Source organism: Ochotona princeps, chromosome 14 (genome assembly GCF_030435755.1).
Source record: "Ochotona princeps isolate mOchPri1 chromosome 14, mOchPri1.hap1, whole genome shotgun sequence".
NCBI lineage: Eukaryota > Metazoa > Chordata > Mammalia > Lagomorpha > Ochotonidae > Ochotona > Ochotona princeps.
Genome location: NC_080845.1, coordinates 10,155,182 through 10,170,006, shown reverse-complemented (window position 1 = coordinate 10,170,006; position 14,825 = coordinate 10,155,182). Strand labels below are relative to the sequence as shown.

The 14,825-nt window shown below is 46.1% G+C and overlaps 1 protein-coding gene across 4 annotated transcripts in view; it reads left to right on the top strand.

Moving 5' to 3' along the window:
* Positions 1 to 14,825, top strand: part of CNTRL (centriolin) — a 77,490-nt gene that overhangs the window by 43,357 nt on the left and 19,308 nt on the right. For all 4 annotated transcript variants that reach the window (XM_058672818.1, XM_058672819.1, XM_058672821.1 and 1 more), the window contains 11 exons: positions 171 to 316; positions 1,115 to 1,322; positions 1,770 to 1,949; positions 3,872 to 4,051; positions 4,789 to 4,905; positions 5,167 to 5,308; positions 5,610 to 5,758; positions 8,409 to 8,598; positions 9,640 to 9,953; positions 11,626 to 11,834; positions 13,623 to 13,815. In XM_058672818.1, coding sequence (XP_058528801.1) covers positions 171 to 316; positions 1,115 to 1,322; positions 1,770 to 1,949; positions 3,872 to 4,051; positions 4,789 to 4,905; positions 5,167 to 5,308; positions 5,610 to 5,758; positions 8,409 to 8,598; positions 9,640 to 9,953; positions 11,626 to 11,834; positions 13,623 to 13,815 — 2,028 coding nt within the window. The remainder of the gene's footprint in view (positions 1 to 170; positions 317 to 1,114; positions 1,323 to 1,769; positions 1,950 to 3,871; positions 4,052 to 4,788; positions 4,906 to 5,166; positions 5,309 to 5,609; positions 5,759 to 8,408; positions 8,599 to 9,639; positions 9,954 to 11,625; positions 11,835 to 13,622; positions 13,816 to 14,825) is intronic.

Here is a 14,825-nt window from a genome sequence, read left to right as displayed (position 1 = left end):
TCAACTTAGGATTTATAAAACTTTTGTCTATAATTTGAGGAAACTTTCTTTTTAAGTAAAAAGAGGCATTGTCTTGAATTTAATTCCATAGTCTGGATGTAATCATTAGTTTGTCAGTGAAAATATGATAGTATATAACAGATGTTCTCCCATCTTCCCCTCCTTCATAGGATGACAATAATTTGTTAAAACAGCAGCTTACAGATTTCCAGAATCACCTTAACTGTGTGGTTGATGGCTTGATTCGCCCAGAAGAAGTGGCAGCTCGCGTGGACGAGCTAAGGAGAAAACTGAGAGTAGGAGCTGGTGAGATGAGGTAAGGGAAGGCGAAGACCTGCGCGTGCACGATGACCCACACCTCTGAGCTCTGGGGAGATCGGGGGCGAGCTCACCTTTCTGAACTCTACCAACATTGGATTCCTTCTGGACAGTTCTCCTTAGGATGTTTCCATGCCTGAGACTCAAGATTGAAGTTTTAAGTAGAGAACAAATACCAAAGAAACCCAAAGACAATTGCAGTCATGTGAAATGGACATGTAATCAAACATTGCTCTCCTGACATGCTCTGGCCCTTTCAGGTTGCCGTAGGTTGTGTAGCTGGCATTTTCAAATTGCTGTGGTTGTGCCTCCACACAGCTCTTTTTTCTTTTTTTCTTAATAGTTTTTTTTTAAGATTTTATTCATTTTTATTACAAAGTCAGATATACAGAGAGGAGGAGAGACAGAGAGGAAGATCTTCCGTCGGATGACTGGCTCCCCAAGTGACCACAATGGCTGGTGCTGCGCTGATCCGAAGCCAGGAACCAGGAACCTCTTCCAGGTCTCCCACGCAGGTGCAGGGTCCCAATGCATTGGGCCGTCCTCAACTGCTTTCCCAGGCCACAAGCAGGGAGCTGGATGGGAAGTGGAGCTGCCAGGATTAGAACCGGTGCTCATATGGGATCCCGGCGCATTCAAGGCGAGGACTTTAGCCGCTAGGCCATGCCGCTGGGCCCACAGCTCTTTTTTCTTTTGCACTAATGTTAACTGCCTGTTTGCAGCCAGCATTGCAAATAAAATAAGCACATCTTTATTGTCTCTCTCTCTCTCTCTCTCTCTCTTTTTCCCTCACCAGAATCAGTAGTCCTTCAGATGTCTTAGGAAAAAGTCTGGCTGGTTTACAAAAACAGTTGAGTGAAATCCTTGCGCGATCCCAATGGGAAAGGGAGGAAGCTCAAGTGAGGGAGAAGCGCCTGCAGGAGGAGATGGCTCTGCAGCAGGAGAAACTAGCGAGCGGCCAGGAGGAATTCCGGCAGGCCTGCGAGAGAGCCCTGGAGGCCAGGGTAAGGACGGGCAGGAGCAGTCGGGTGCTAGTGCTAGTGCTTGGCACATACTGTTTTTTAGCAAATTTTAATGCCACCTTTCTCATAAATGCAGTGTAATTGTTACTTTTACTCAGAACAAGTTAAGCTGGTGGGGAGTGGCTAAAATTCCATCTAGAAAATGGTTTCTGGCTTGTTTGTGGAGCTGTTTTCCTTGTTTTGGAAGCAAATGAGAGATGTTTTATAACGGGCAGGTAAATAGTGTTATATCACTTACCTACAGTATGGGGCCAGAACATGACTTTTATTTTTTTGATATAATGATACTGATGGTAAGGCCAATGTTCATATACTATAGAGAGCATTGACGAATACAGAACATTACCAGGACAAAATTTCATTATACTTTGTAGTAAAATGAAAGATAATTCTATGGAAAAACTTCCTTAAAACTTGATTTCCTTACAGATTAAATTTGATAAGAGGCAACATGATGCAAGAATCCAACAGCTGGAGAATGAAATCCGCTACTTGCAGGAAAATCTCAAAAGTATGGAGGAGATCCAAGGCCTAACAGATCTCCAGCTTCAAGAAGCTGATGATGAAAAGGAAAGAATTCTGGCCCAACTTCAAGAGTTAGAGAAAAAGGTGAGGCCAGACTAGGACAGTGAGCCACCTAAGTAACTGCTGATCAAGTTCTGTTCTCTGGTGATCAGATCGGCTGAGGAGGGAGACTTACTTATTTGAAAGGTAGAGTTAGAAAGAGATTGATTTTTCGTCTCCTGGTTCACTCACCAAATGGCTGCAATGGCTGAGCCCAACTAAAGCCAGAAGCCAGGAGCAAGGAGCTTCCTCTAGGTCTCTCACACTGGTTCAGGGACTCAAGTACTTGAGCCAGTTTTTGCTGCTTTCCAGGGCACATTAATGGAGCAAACTGGATCACAAGTGGAGATGGCAGGCCTTGAGCCAGCTTTACGTGCTATGCTGCAGCACCGGCCCCATCATCCTTCTTTCTGGTACTGAGGTCTCTGGGTGGCCTTTCTCCAGCCAGCTTTAGGTGTCTGCTCCAGTTGTCCATCCTCTATCCTAGCAGGTGCACAGGCTGTACCCACTACCTCCAAAGTCACAACCAAACGTCTACTCTGGCTGGTATCCATGTTCCAACAAGCTTTTCAACCCTGTTGAGCTTCCAGTATGTTAGCCCCACCTTTTCTGTCTGTAAACCCTCTCTCACCTGATGTCCTCTTTGTCCAACCTAAGTTCCATGGCCTGCCATTGTAGTCATTTGTTGAAGATACCTTCAACTCCTGCCCTTTTCTCCTGACCTACTCTCTGACAAAACTGTAGCGCTGTGCCTTTCTTTGGCTTGTACCTGGACCAGGTATTCCTGGAGGGACAAAGTCACCAATTCAGTCTGTTCTTTACTACATTAAATTCATGCTGCCCAGCCTTGCATAAGGAACATGGCTTTTCTCTGCTCTGCCTGCTCGCCCCTGTTTTCTGACCCCTCGCACCTGCCGTAGCTTTTCTCATCGCCCCAGAGGATGACTTGCTTGCTACTTCACCAGGAACCCACCAGCTGCCAAGTACTGTTGAGTCTGCCTCTAAAATACGCATACTTTTTCCTTCTCTGCCAACCTCTGTTCTGAGCAACGCCTGTGGCCATCTGACAGGTCTCCGAGTTTTACTTAAGACCTTGGCCACAGAGTAGCCCAGGTGCTTTGTTGAAAGTGGGTTGGCTGTAATAAGCCCCCTTCTCCCCAGATTTTCCATCAGTCTTATAATAAGGACCCAGATTCTTCAATTGTAGTTCCTCTGTGCTTTGCCTCCATTTTGGTCTGTCCTTTTCTTGGGGGAAAAAAAAAGGATTTATTTGAAAGGCAGTTACAAAAGGAGAAGGAAATAGATCTTCCATCTCCTGGTTTATTCCCCAAGTGGCCACAACTGCCTGGGCTGGAGTAGGCGAAAGCCAGTTACCAGGCAGGTCCTCCAGGGCTCCCAGTTGGGTACAGGAGCCCAAGCACTTGGGCCATCCTTGCTGCTTTCCCAGGCTCACTCGCAGGGAACTGAATCAGAAGTAGAGCAGCCAGGACTTGAACCTGTACACACATGGGATGCTCCCCAGCAGCTTCCTTAGCATACTGCTCCACAGCACCAGCCCCGGTCCATCATTTTCTCACTGTGCTCCTTTTAGTTCCTCAAAAATGACTGTTCTGTTCTTCACCACCACACGCCCAGGGCCCCGTTCAGCAGTTTCAAAGGTTGGGCCATCAATTCCTTAGTGATGGTGCCAAGAAATACTTTTCCAAGGAAAAGGAATGAATAAGTTAATTAATGAATTTATGATCCCTTGGATTCTTGACTAGGAAGACTGATTGGAAGATTTTTCTCAGTTTTGAGGTTGTTTATTTATTTATCTGTTAGATAGTTATGCCATACCTGTTGTATACCAGGTAAAGTTCTAGACATGAGGCATACAGCATTGAACAGTCCCCACTCTCCTGAAGTTTACCCTAGTTAGTTGCTATGAAAGTTTTCATCTAGTTCACTAATACTGCTTTTATTTTTAGAAGAAACTTGAAGATGCCAAGTCACAGGAGCAGTTATTTGGTTTAAATAAAGAACTAAAGAAACTAAAGAAAGCTGTTGCTGCTTCTGATAAGCTAGCCGCAGCTGAGCTCACCATTGCCAAAGACCAGCTGAAGTCCCTGCATGGGACAGTTATGAAAATCAACCAGGAGCGAGCAGAGGTAATTCCACTTGTGTAGAACAAGGCTCCATAAGTGTCGCGCATGTCAAAAAGCAACCACTTGAGTTACTGCTTCCTTGTTATAGATTGCAGCTATTTTATAGACCACTGAAGTTGTCTAGTTTAAGACCTAAGGACTGTATTTTTTCCCAACACAGCCCTCAAAATTGTATTTTGTGCTGCCATGGCCTGCACTCTGTTGACTGGAAGGAACCATCAGATGTCATCTACTGTCCATACCTGAATGTGTAGGGCTCTGCTTCCGGTAGCTGTCAGTGTGTGCCTGGACCAGGGCTTTGACAAAACCCTGTGGAATGTCACATTTCTCATCTTGTGTGGTCATCTGAAAGTCTGTTACCTCACAGGGCTGTGAGGAAGCCTGATAGAGTTTCTGTTCTGGTGCTTTGTAAGCTGCAAATGCCAGTGAGGCTAAGATAATAGAGCAAAGGAGAAAGAAATTTAATGAGAGCTAGAAAGAAGATAATCATTGGATACGATAAGAGTCTAGAAAAACATAGCCCCTGTTCTTTCTGATGCAGTACCCCCTGCCCAGTTGGCCGATGATGGCGTGGGCAGGCTGTGCTGGGAACACCACACGAAAAGGTGGGGCTTGGCACCACAAATGCTTGGGCTCGCTAACAGGCAGGGTGCTGGAGCATCAGGTGGAGAGGAAAGCAGAGTGAAGACAACGCTCATGGCAGCACTGGTGCTCCTCTCGTCGTCCCTCTGTCCCCACAGGAGCTGCAGGAGGCAGAGAGGTTCAGCCGCCAGGCAGCGCGAGCGGCCCAGGACCTGAGCCGAGCAGAGGCCGAGATCGAGCTCCTGCAGAGCCTTCTCAGGGAGAAAGAGGAGCAGGTCGGTGCTGGGCCCTGGGGCTGCCTCCTCTCGGGAGACCACACGGCCCCATTCCTGCATTCTCAGGGGCTTCTGAAGTGTGCACTCAGTAGGCCGTCAGTACCTCCTTCCCTGCTGTGTCCCAGGTGGAGTGTAGCTTAAATATGAGGAGCAATTTCCTTGCTGGGAAAGTATAAATAAAAGGTACAGAGTCATAATCAAGTTGCAAGGCTGAACGCATCTGGCAAAATCATCTTACTGGAAACTTTGGTTTCTCAACAGTTTCGAACCGACGACAAAGCAAATGCAGATGCTGGGGTAGCAGACACACAGGTGCTAGAAATTGAGAAACTGCAGGAGACAATGGAGAGACAAAGGACAGAGATCGCACGGCTGCGGCGCTTACTCAGCCTCCCCAGGCCTGGTACAGGATTGGCTTTGGTCTTCAGTGTCACTTTGTAACTGAAATCACTTCATTTGTCTTTTACTCTTAGAAAATATATTCATATTGTGTATCAACTTCTTAAGTAAAATCAAAGACTTTAATTCTGGTTACAAATCATTTATTAGCTTTTTCTAACTTTGTAATTGGAAGGCAGAAGGATGTGCCTAACCTGTCAGTGTCAGCAGAAACTAATTACTAAAGGGCAGGCAGCAAATCACCTTTGAGGATCTGATAAAACTCATTGACCAAATAGATTTTTCACACCAACTTCCTTTCACAGACAACAAAGGGGGCATTGAAAGCGTGTTAGAAGAAATTGCTGAACTCCGCCGTGAAGTCTCCTGTCAGAATGACTACATCAGCAGCATGGGAGATCCTTTCAAAAGACGAGGCTATTGGTATTTCATGCCACCACCACCGTCATCAAAGGTAGAGATTCTGTAGTACTGCCAGCACATACCGAGTGTACTGGAGGAAAGGGTGTGGCATTGTCCCTTTCTGCAAAGTTGTGAGCAGGGGTCAACAGCAGCATGTTTAAGCTAAGTCATGCACTAAGGTTCTTCAGTGGTTTTGGTTTTTGTTTTTGTTTTTTAAGATTTTTTTTGGGGGGGGGAAGTCAGATATTCAGAGGGGAGGAGAGACAGAGAGGAAGATCTTCCATCCGTTGATTCACTCCCCAAATGGCCGCAGTGGCCAGAGCTGAGCCAATCCAAAGCCAGGAGCCTGGAGCCTCTTCTGGGTCTTCCACACGGGTGCAGGGTCCCAAGACTTTGGACTATCCTCGGCTGCTTTCCCAGCTCATAAGAAGGGAGCTGGATGGAAAGTGGGGCAACTGGGACAAACCAGCACCCCTATGGGATCCCGGCGCTTGCAGTGCGAGGACTTTAGCTGCTCGGCTGTCGCGCTGGGCCCTCTTCAGTGTTTTCAATATCTGAGATGAATATATTCAGGTGGTCTATTTTGGAGTCCATGAGTGAAGACACTTTGACGGGATAATGTGAGGTGGGCCAGGGAGCCTGTTGGAAGTGGATATAGATAGACCTTTCCAGACACTCAAAAGAATAGGTTTGTGTGTTACTGTTCCTTCTTTATCATTTGTGATTTATTGCAAGGGGGATGCTCATCCTGTCCCCTGGATCACTTCTCAGGTGTCCGATGAGGGAGAGTAGGGGTGCAGAGAGGGAGTCAGCACTCCATCAACTGGGTCACTCCCCAAATGCCCACACCTAGGGCTGGGCCACGGGCGAAGCAGGAATCCAGAGACTCAGGTCCAATCTCCCGCCTGCTGGCAGGAACCCAGTTATTGGAGCCATCACTGCTGCCTCCTGGGTTTGCGTAAGCAGAAAGGTGGAGTCAGGAACTGGAGCCAGGGATTGAACCCAGGTGCTCCATGTGGGAGACAGGCATTTTAACCACTAGGTAAAGGCTCGGTCCTTCATTGTAACATTCATTTAGGGCTTACTGAAGTCAAATGCTAGGTGCTGGTCGGGTCCCAGGATAATGAAACAAGCCCTGCTGTCAGTGAGTTCATGCCAGTGTGACTACAGCACAGTGACAGGTATGTTCCAGCAGACTTGACCTGTGTGCTCTAGTTTCAGAGCTCTTGTGGCTTCAGCTCATGGGAAGCTAAGGAAGGCAGGCTGCAAAAGCAGGATTGTAAAGCTAGCACCTGGCACGTAGTGGGGGTTGGGCCTTCAGGAGAAAGTTGTGGCTCGTGTCAGAGAGTTCATTTTGCTATAGCAAGTGGCCTTGTGGGCTGTAGGAACTGATGGGTACAGTGAAACACGTGGTTGGGAAAGTGGATTGGGGTCATGCTTTTTTTTAAAAAAGGTGACCTCAAAGTCCATTGCACTTATTTGTAGGCTGTGGGAAACTAGGGTTCATGTGATGCCAAACTCTAGGAAGGTGTTCTGGCTGAGCATGGAGTCTGGCCTTGTGATTGCGTGTGCTTTCCGGGGGACTGCCGGAACTCACGTGAGTGAAGGGTGGAAGAATCCAGAGCTAGAGCCAAGGATCTAGGAAAGGAGAGGTGGGATTTCAGGATATTGAGGAGACAGCGTGATCGTGATGCCTCCGTGTGGGAGTGAGGAAATGACTAGTGTGCTCACCTGAAGCGCAGGAACTGAGTGACACCCTGCCAGATTCGGCTGGCGAGCCGTGGTTGGGGAGAAGCAGGTATCAGGACTGGGGAACTAAGCTGAGCTGCTCCTCCCAAAAATCTAAAGCAAGCCAGCAGCCCAGGTACAGCTGGGTTGGAAGAGCTAGGCAGGCCCAGTTAAAGGAAGGGTTGTAAGCATGGGCTGGGTGAGGGCTTGGAGGATAGTTACATTCTGAGAAAGGAAGGCTGGGAAGGATGGGTTTTACAAGCCTGCCCGACCACCAGGTCAGCAGATAGTGTCAGCAGGTGCCCTTGGAAGTTCACTTGCTTCCTTTGCCTCAGCTGCTGGGCAGTAAGGAACGAGGGGAAAGGAGCCACCCGGAACATGGTGGTTGTGAAATTGGAAGTGTTCAATTGATGTTACATTTACCACACTTCCAGTCCTTCGCTTTCTAAAGATTTATGTTACTGGAAAGTCAGAGTTACAGAGGGAGGAGAGGGGAGAGAAAAATCTTCCATCCGCTGGTTCACTCTCCAGATCGCTGCTGGGTCAGTCTGAAGCTTGGAACCAGGAACCTCTTCTGGGTCTTCTCTGTGCTTTGGGCCATCCGCCGCTGCTTTTGCAAGCCACAAGCATGGAGCTGGAAGGGAAGTGGAGCAGCTGGGACTAGAATCAGTGCTCATGTTGGACATCACCACTGCAAATGGAGGATTAGCCTGCTAAACCACCCCACCAGCAGATCCCAGCAGAACTCTGCATGGCTTCCATGCCATTTTCGTGTCGATCATGTCCAAACTGTACAGTGTTTATGGAACTATAGCTAATATGGCCATGTAATCATGTCTCACTTGTGCCTGTGAGAAATGAGACTTAGATGAATATAACCCAAATTCTCAGTCTGCTTTGCTCTGATGTTGGTGTTCTCAGAATCAACCTTTGCATCTGTAACAGATAGTGTTTTGTGCTATTATTTATTTTAGGTTTCCAGCCATAGTTCCCAGGCTACCAAAGACTCTGGTGTGGGCCTCAAATACACAGCTTCTACTCCCATTAGAAAACCACACCCTGGGCAGCAGGATGGAAAGGAAGGCGGTGGGCTTCCACCTGCCTCGGGATACTGGGTCTACTCTCCCATCAGGAATGGATTGTTTAGGTCGTCTTTAAATAGAGGTGAGATCACTAAGGGAAGTTGCATTTCTCTTGCTTGTTTAATGACCTTTATGTGGGTCCCTGAAATCCATAATACATAGTCGAAACTCCTTCGCTTGCTCTGCCAACCCCTGCGTTCTGACCTTGCGCAGCAAGCTCTGTGTACCCCACCCCGCACTCACACCCCTCCCTGACTGCTTAGTATACCTGCCTGCTTCAAGCTTTTTTTTTTTCTTTTTTTGATTATTCTTTCTCCTTCCTCTTCCAAACCAGTTCCTACTTGTCATTCAGTAAGACCCTGGGCCTCAAGCAACACTTCTTTTCAGGAGTCTTCCTCAACCCTGCTCCCCAAAGCCCTCTCAGCAGACCCTGCCCATGGTCCTGGAGTGGGAGTGTGGGGGCCTTCATGCTTTTGTCATGGCCTTCATCCGGCTCCTCCTCGGTGAAGTGTTAAAGCTCCGCCTCCCATGGCTCCGGGAGGGAAGACTCAGAGCTGTGCAAGCCCCAGCTCTTCCACATAGCACCTAGTGATTTTAGTCAGTTGGTTCTGCTGCTCTGAGACTGTTAATCTACAAAATGGGGATTCTGTCATCCAAGAATTATTCATTCAGGAATTGTTCCTTGGGTGCCTGCTGTATGCTGAACTCTGTGTTGTCAGCTAGAAGCGGGTTGTGTTCCTCCTTGTGGGGCAGGAGGGCAGTAAGCCTGCACACTGCAGAGTGTTCTGCCTCCTGACAGCAGTGAACACCGAGGACTGCGAGATGGCATGGCACATCCCTGCTGGCTTTTGGGGAGCGCGAGGCCGGCACTCAAATGGTTGCTAAAAGGAATGAATGAATGAATGAATGAATGAACTGGTGAACAGAGAAACAGCCCAACATATAAGCAATAGAAAGACTTTGACTCTGCATTTTGACCTGTCCCTCAAGCCTGCTTTTAACCTTTTTTAAGGGCTTCGTTCTCACATCTCCAGTGTGTTATCCTAAATCCCACTCTTCTCTACTCGCCGCGTTACCAGATAGACTGTGAACTTAACATGTGCTTCTGTTTATTTCTTTGAAGATGCAGACAGTGAAGGAGGGAGTCAAGAAGAGAGTGAACTGGATGACCAAGAGGAAGCCCCGTTTGCGCCTCCACCTGGATACATGATGTACACTGTGTTTCCGGACGGCTCTCCCGTACCCCAGGGCATGGCCTTGTACGCCCCACCACCTCCGCTGCCCAACAACAGTCGGCCGCTCACCCCTGGCACTGTTGTTTATGGCCCGCCTCCAGCTGGTGCTCCTATTGTGTATGGTCCTCCACCCACCAACTTCTCTGTCCCACTCATCCCTATGGGCGTGCTGCATTGCAATGTGCCAGAGCATCATAACTTAGTAAGTGGAAACATACGCGACCTTCATCACACTGCTTCAAGGCAGCTAATGAGGGCATATGCTGCGGAGTACATCTGCTTATGACTGGGTGCAAGTGTTTGCAAGGCTGGCGGCCAGAAGTGAGAAATCATTCTTTCATTAGAATACTGTGAACTTGAGTTAGGGTTCATTCTACAAACCAGATTAACCATTTTATAAGAGAAGTATTTTCAGCCCAGAAATTAGCTGTGTCATGTGTATTTTTCTGCTGACATACTAGTGTCTCTCATATACATACCTGATATGTAGATACATGCATATAGATGTGTAGGTATATTTACACACTACTCTCATAAATATATGTGTATGTTTACACATACATGTGCAAATGCATGTATGAACACATGTATGAGCAGCATACAGCAAGATTTCCATGGAAATTATTTCTTGATAATGGGATTTATTATTTTCATAATTTTTTACATATATTTTATAGTTTTTTTCTTCCTTTGTTTCAGGCATTTCCCCATGGTTTTCTATGTTTTTAAGCAATATTTTATGAGGGTTTAACATTTATCTGTAGGTTCCACAGCTAAGTAACTGCGTGAAGGTACACTGTACATCTTTTTTTTCCTTTCCCCTTAGGCTACTTTCCAAGAAGTGATTATTAATTGATAGATAACTTTTAACTTGTTTTCAAAACAAAAGGCATTCCCAACTCCTTTTCAAACACTGTGAGCTTTTGTTTTTTCTTTCCCTTTTGACTGGAATGAGACGAAGAGGAAGGACTAAGACAGCTGCTACCAACCCAGCAGTCCCATTTTAATAGGTCAAGGGTCTGTGTGTGTGCCCGGCTTGCAAGGGTGCTCACATTCTGCAGTTCTTCAGTAGACTGTAACTTTTGACTGGAATGAGAGGAAGAGGAAGGACTAAGACAGCTGCTACCAACCCAGCAGTCCCATTTTAATAGGTCAAGGGTCTGTGTGTGTGCCCGGCTTGCAAGGGTGCTCACATTCTGCAGTTCTTCAGTAGACTGTAACTTTTGACTGGAATGAGAGGAAGAGGAAGGACTAAGACAGCTGCTACCAACCCAGCAGTCCCATTTTAATAGGTCAAGGGTCTGTGTGTGTGCCCGGCTTGCAAGGGTGCTCACATTCTGCAGTTCTTCAGTAGACTGTAACTTGGAGCAGTGCTCTCTATGCGGCACTTACTGGTGATCTCTTCAGTGGCTTCTTTTAGTCTCCCAGGTACCCAGCTGTTCACACAGTATCCCCAGTATAGTTTTGTACTTCCCAACTTGTGCATGCCGTGTCTTTCCCCCTTCACTCACACTCGAAAGCCCAAGCAAAGCACCTGTTTCTCAGAGCAGCCTTCTTCAGCAGCTCGCCTCCCGTGTGGCCAGCGGGAGCCCAGGCTCTGTCTCATCTGCTGAACTCTGGAGGCAGGATTATCCATGGACAACACAGTGAGTGCTTCCAGCCACAAACTTGGGAGAAGTTTAAAAGTTCTGTTAGCTCTCCAGTTTCATCGGTGGCATGTGTGAAAATTGGCTTGACTTGGTTTTTTCTTTTTATGAATCTTAGAATCTACCATTTTCCAGGTCATAGGTCACATTGTAACCATTTTTGGCAAGAAACAGCAAAAACATCCTATGATGTTTCAGGTTTGTGTGTTTTGTTGTTGTTTTGTTCAGGAGAGTGAAGTTTCTAGATTGGAAGACATGATGCAGCATTTAAGGTCAAAGAGGCGTGAAGAACGGTGGATGAGAGCCTCCAAACGGCAGTCTGAGAAAGAAATAGAAGACCTGCATCATAATATTGAAGATCTTTTGCAAGAGAAGAAAGACTTAGAGCATGAAGTAGAAGATTTACATAGAACTATCCAGAAACATCAACAGCGAAAGTAATTGTTATAGCCATTATATTTTTATAATTCAGATGAATATGATTTCTTAATTCATTCAGACAACCTGAAATCAGAACTATTTCAATGTCTAAAAGAATGTGATCTCAGAGATGCCTAAATAAATGCTATACAAAGTAGCAGTCAGCAGCCACAAGGAGCTACCAAGCATCCGAACTGTGGCTGATGGAGCAGATGGACAGTCTTAATCTCGTTGTAATTAACTTAATAGCTTCGTATTAGAAAGTACAGATATAAGTTCTCCTGGCCAGTAATCCAAATCAGATGTGCTTATAGTTCCTCTTGGAGAATGACAAAACCATTCCTCCTCCCCAGTCATCCCCGTTAAGGTCCTCGACTGCTTTCGCAGGCCACAAGCAGGGAGCTGCCGGGGTTAGAACCGGACGCCCATATGGGATCCCGGTGCGTTCAAGGCGAGGACCTTAACTGCTATGCTATCATGCCGGGCCCACTAAAGTTCTTTTAAAAAGTGGAGTAGGGTACTAGATATTTGAGAGTTAAGAGGATGGGTTGTTTGGGTTTTTTGTAGGTATATATGTTATCCTTGAGTTATTAAATATATAAATATATATATATATATAGCTTGTGGGAAAATTGTTTTTATTTACAGGAAAATGGTAGGTCAGTAAGATAACCACTTTTCCTTATTGGAAAAGTATAATAGATGGTTACTCTAGGACATGTAGGTAACACAAGGGGATGGTTAACGGGTACAAGGTGTACAGTTAGACAAAATAGCTTCTAATCCATAGCACAGTAGAGTAACTGTGGTTGACAACTTTTGATTCTATTTCAGAAACAACTGGTAGGTAGGATTTTGAATGTTCCCAGTACAAGGAAAAGATAAATGTTAGATGATGGTTATACCGATTACCCTGATATAATCCATTGCACATTGTATATGTGTATTGAACTGTCATTGTGTCACTTAAATATGCACAATTATGAGTCATTTAAAATTTTTAATATTCAAAGAAGACATGAAAATATTCTGCATGCCTTCACTTAAGGAAAAAAATCTGTACTATAGTGAATTTGTTTTCACATTTTTCTGAAATATAGTCCAGAGTTCTCCATTTTCATATAATTTTACCATGTTATTGAGTTATTAAATCTAGTATTATGTTCTTTTTTCTTTTTGGGGGGGTGGACAGCAGAGAGACAGAGACAGGTAATTAGAGGAAGCACCCATCCTCCCCAGATACCCACAGAATAGGCGCAGGTGGAGCCAGGAGCCGAGACAATCCAGGGGTCCACCTGAACCGCCAGGCTGCCTCCCGGGTCTGCACTGGCGGGAAGCTGGAGACAGGAGCCGGAGATGGTACCCAGCCCAGCCACTGTGATGTGGACCTGAGTCACTATGTCTATTGATCTCAAATACTGACATGGTAGTTTTACTCTAGCAGAATAGCATAAGTCACAAATGCAGGTGGTCTGAGCACAGCTGGTGACCTGGGGCCTTGAAGGACAGTCTTGAGAACATGGGTGATGATGGTCACAGGAGTTTATTTTTATGTAAATATGAACATTGTCTGCGCCAAGTACTGACAATCCAGGAACTCATATTTAGAACAAACATACCATACAGTTGACATCTTTTGCGTTTATTGTCCCTAGTATTCCATGATTAATTAAAAAGGTGAAAATAGAGTTTGGACATAATCAGATGTAACTGCCTTTCTTGTCCTTTCTCCTACAAAGTTAGAAAATCCTCCCTCTTTCTCTACATTGCCTACATTTGAAATCTTTGTGTTTGATCATTTTTAGGGACTTTGTTGATGGAAATGTTGAGAGGCTTATGTCTGAAGTGGAAATAGAGAAATCACTCCAGCACCAGGAGGACATTATAGATGAAATTGAGTGTATTGAGAAGACGCTGCTGAAGCGGCGCGCCGAGCTCAGGGAGGCCGACCGCCTGCTCGCCAAGGCCGAGAGCGAACTGTCGAGCACTAAAGAGAAGGTCTGTCCCGTCGGGGTTCTGGGCATGAGCTCCGCGGGGGTGACGCAGCTCGCCACGTCTGCACGCAGGCACATAAGCGCGTGTGCCACAGCACATGCTGCCAGCCCGGACAGCTGGGCTCCAGACCAGACTCTGCTGGTTAAGGAGCTCGGGAAAGCTTTCCTGCTTCCCTCGCCTCCACGCTCAAGCTAAGAGTATGTAGACTGTTCAGTAAGAATTAATGAGATAGCATACTTTAAAGGCATTTACTTCCTTACTTGCATGTCCTTTTTGAGTTTTTTTAGCTTTGTTATTTTTAATATAGATCAGGCAAATTCTTTTTAAAGCTGTGATTGACTTCATAAATCATATCTTTTCATTTCAAAGGTTGATAAGGCTATAAACTTTTTTATCTGAGATCATATTCTTAAGAATAACACAGGGGCCTGGTACAGTAGCCTAGCGGCTAAAGTCCTTGCCTTGCATGTGCTGGGATCACTGGTTCATATCCTGGTTGCTCTACTTTCCTTCCGGCTCCCTGCTTGTGGCCTGGGAAAACAGTAAGGATGGCCCAAAAAAGTCTGTTCCCCACAAGATTCTACTACTATTACATTATTCTTTAAAAAAAAAAAAGATCTTTCATCCACTGATTCATTCCCCAGATGGCGGCAACAGCTGGAGCTGAGCCAGTTCAAAGCTAGGAGCCAGGAGCTTCTGGGTGTTTCACCTGGGTGCAGGGTTCCTAGGCTTTGGTCTAATCCCAGCGCATGCAAGGTGAGGACTTTAGCCACTAGGCTACCACACTCCTTATATTATTTTAAATGTAATGTATTTAAATTGATGGAGTTCTAGTTCCAGCAACTGGAAAGATGAGTTACTCACAAAATTCTGGGAGTGATGGCTTTAGTGTGAATGGGGAAGTCTGCCTCTCTTTGCAGGTCTATGTGTCATTCAGTCACTATGCAGAACAGGCGTTGAGCAGAGCTAGGGAAACATGATCACTGATGCATGGAGGTGATGATGCCGGGGTA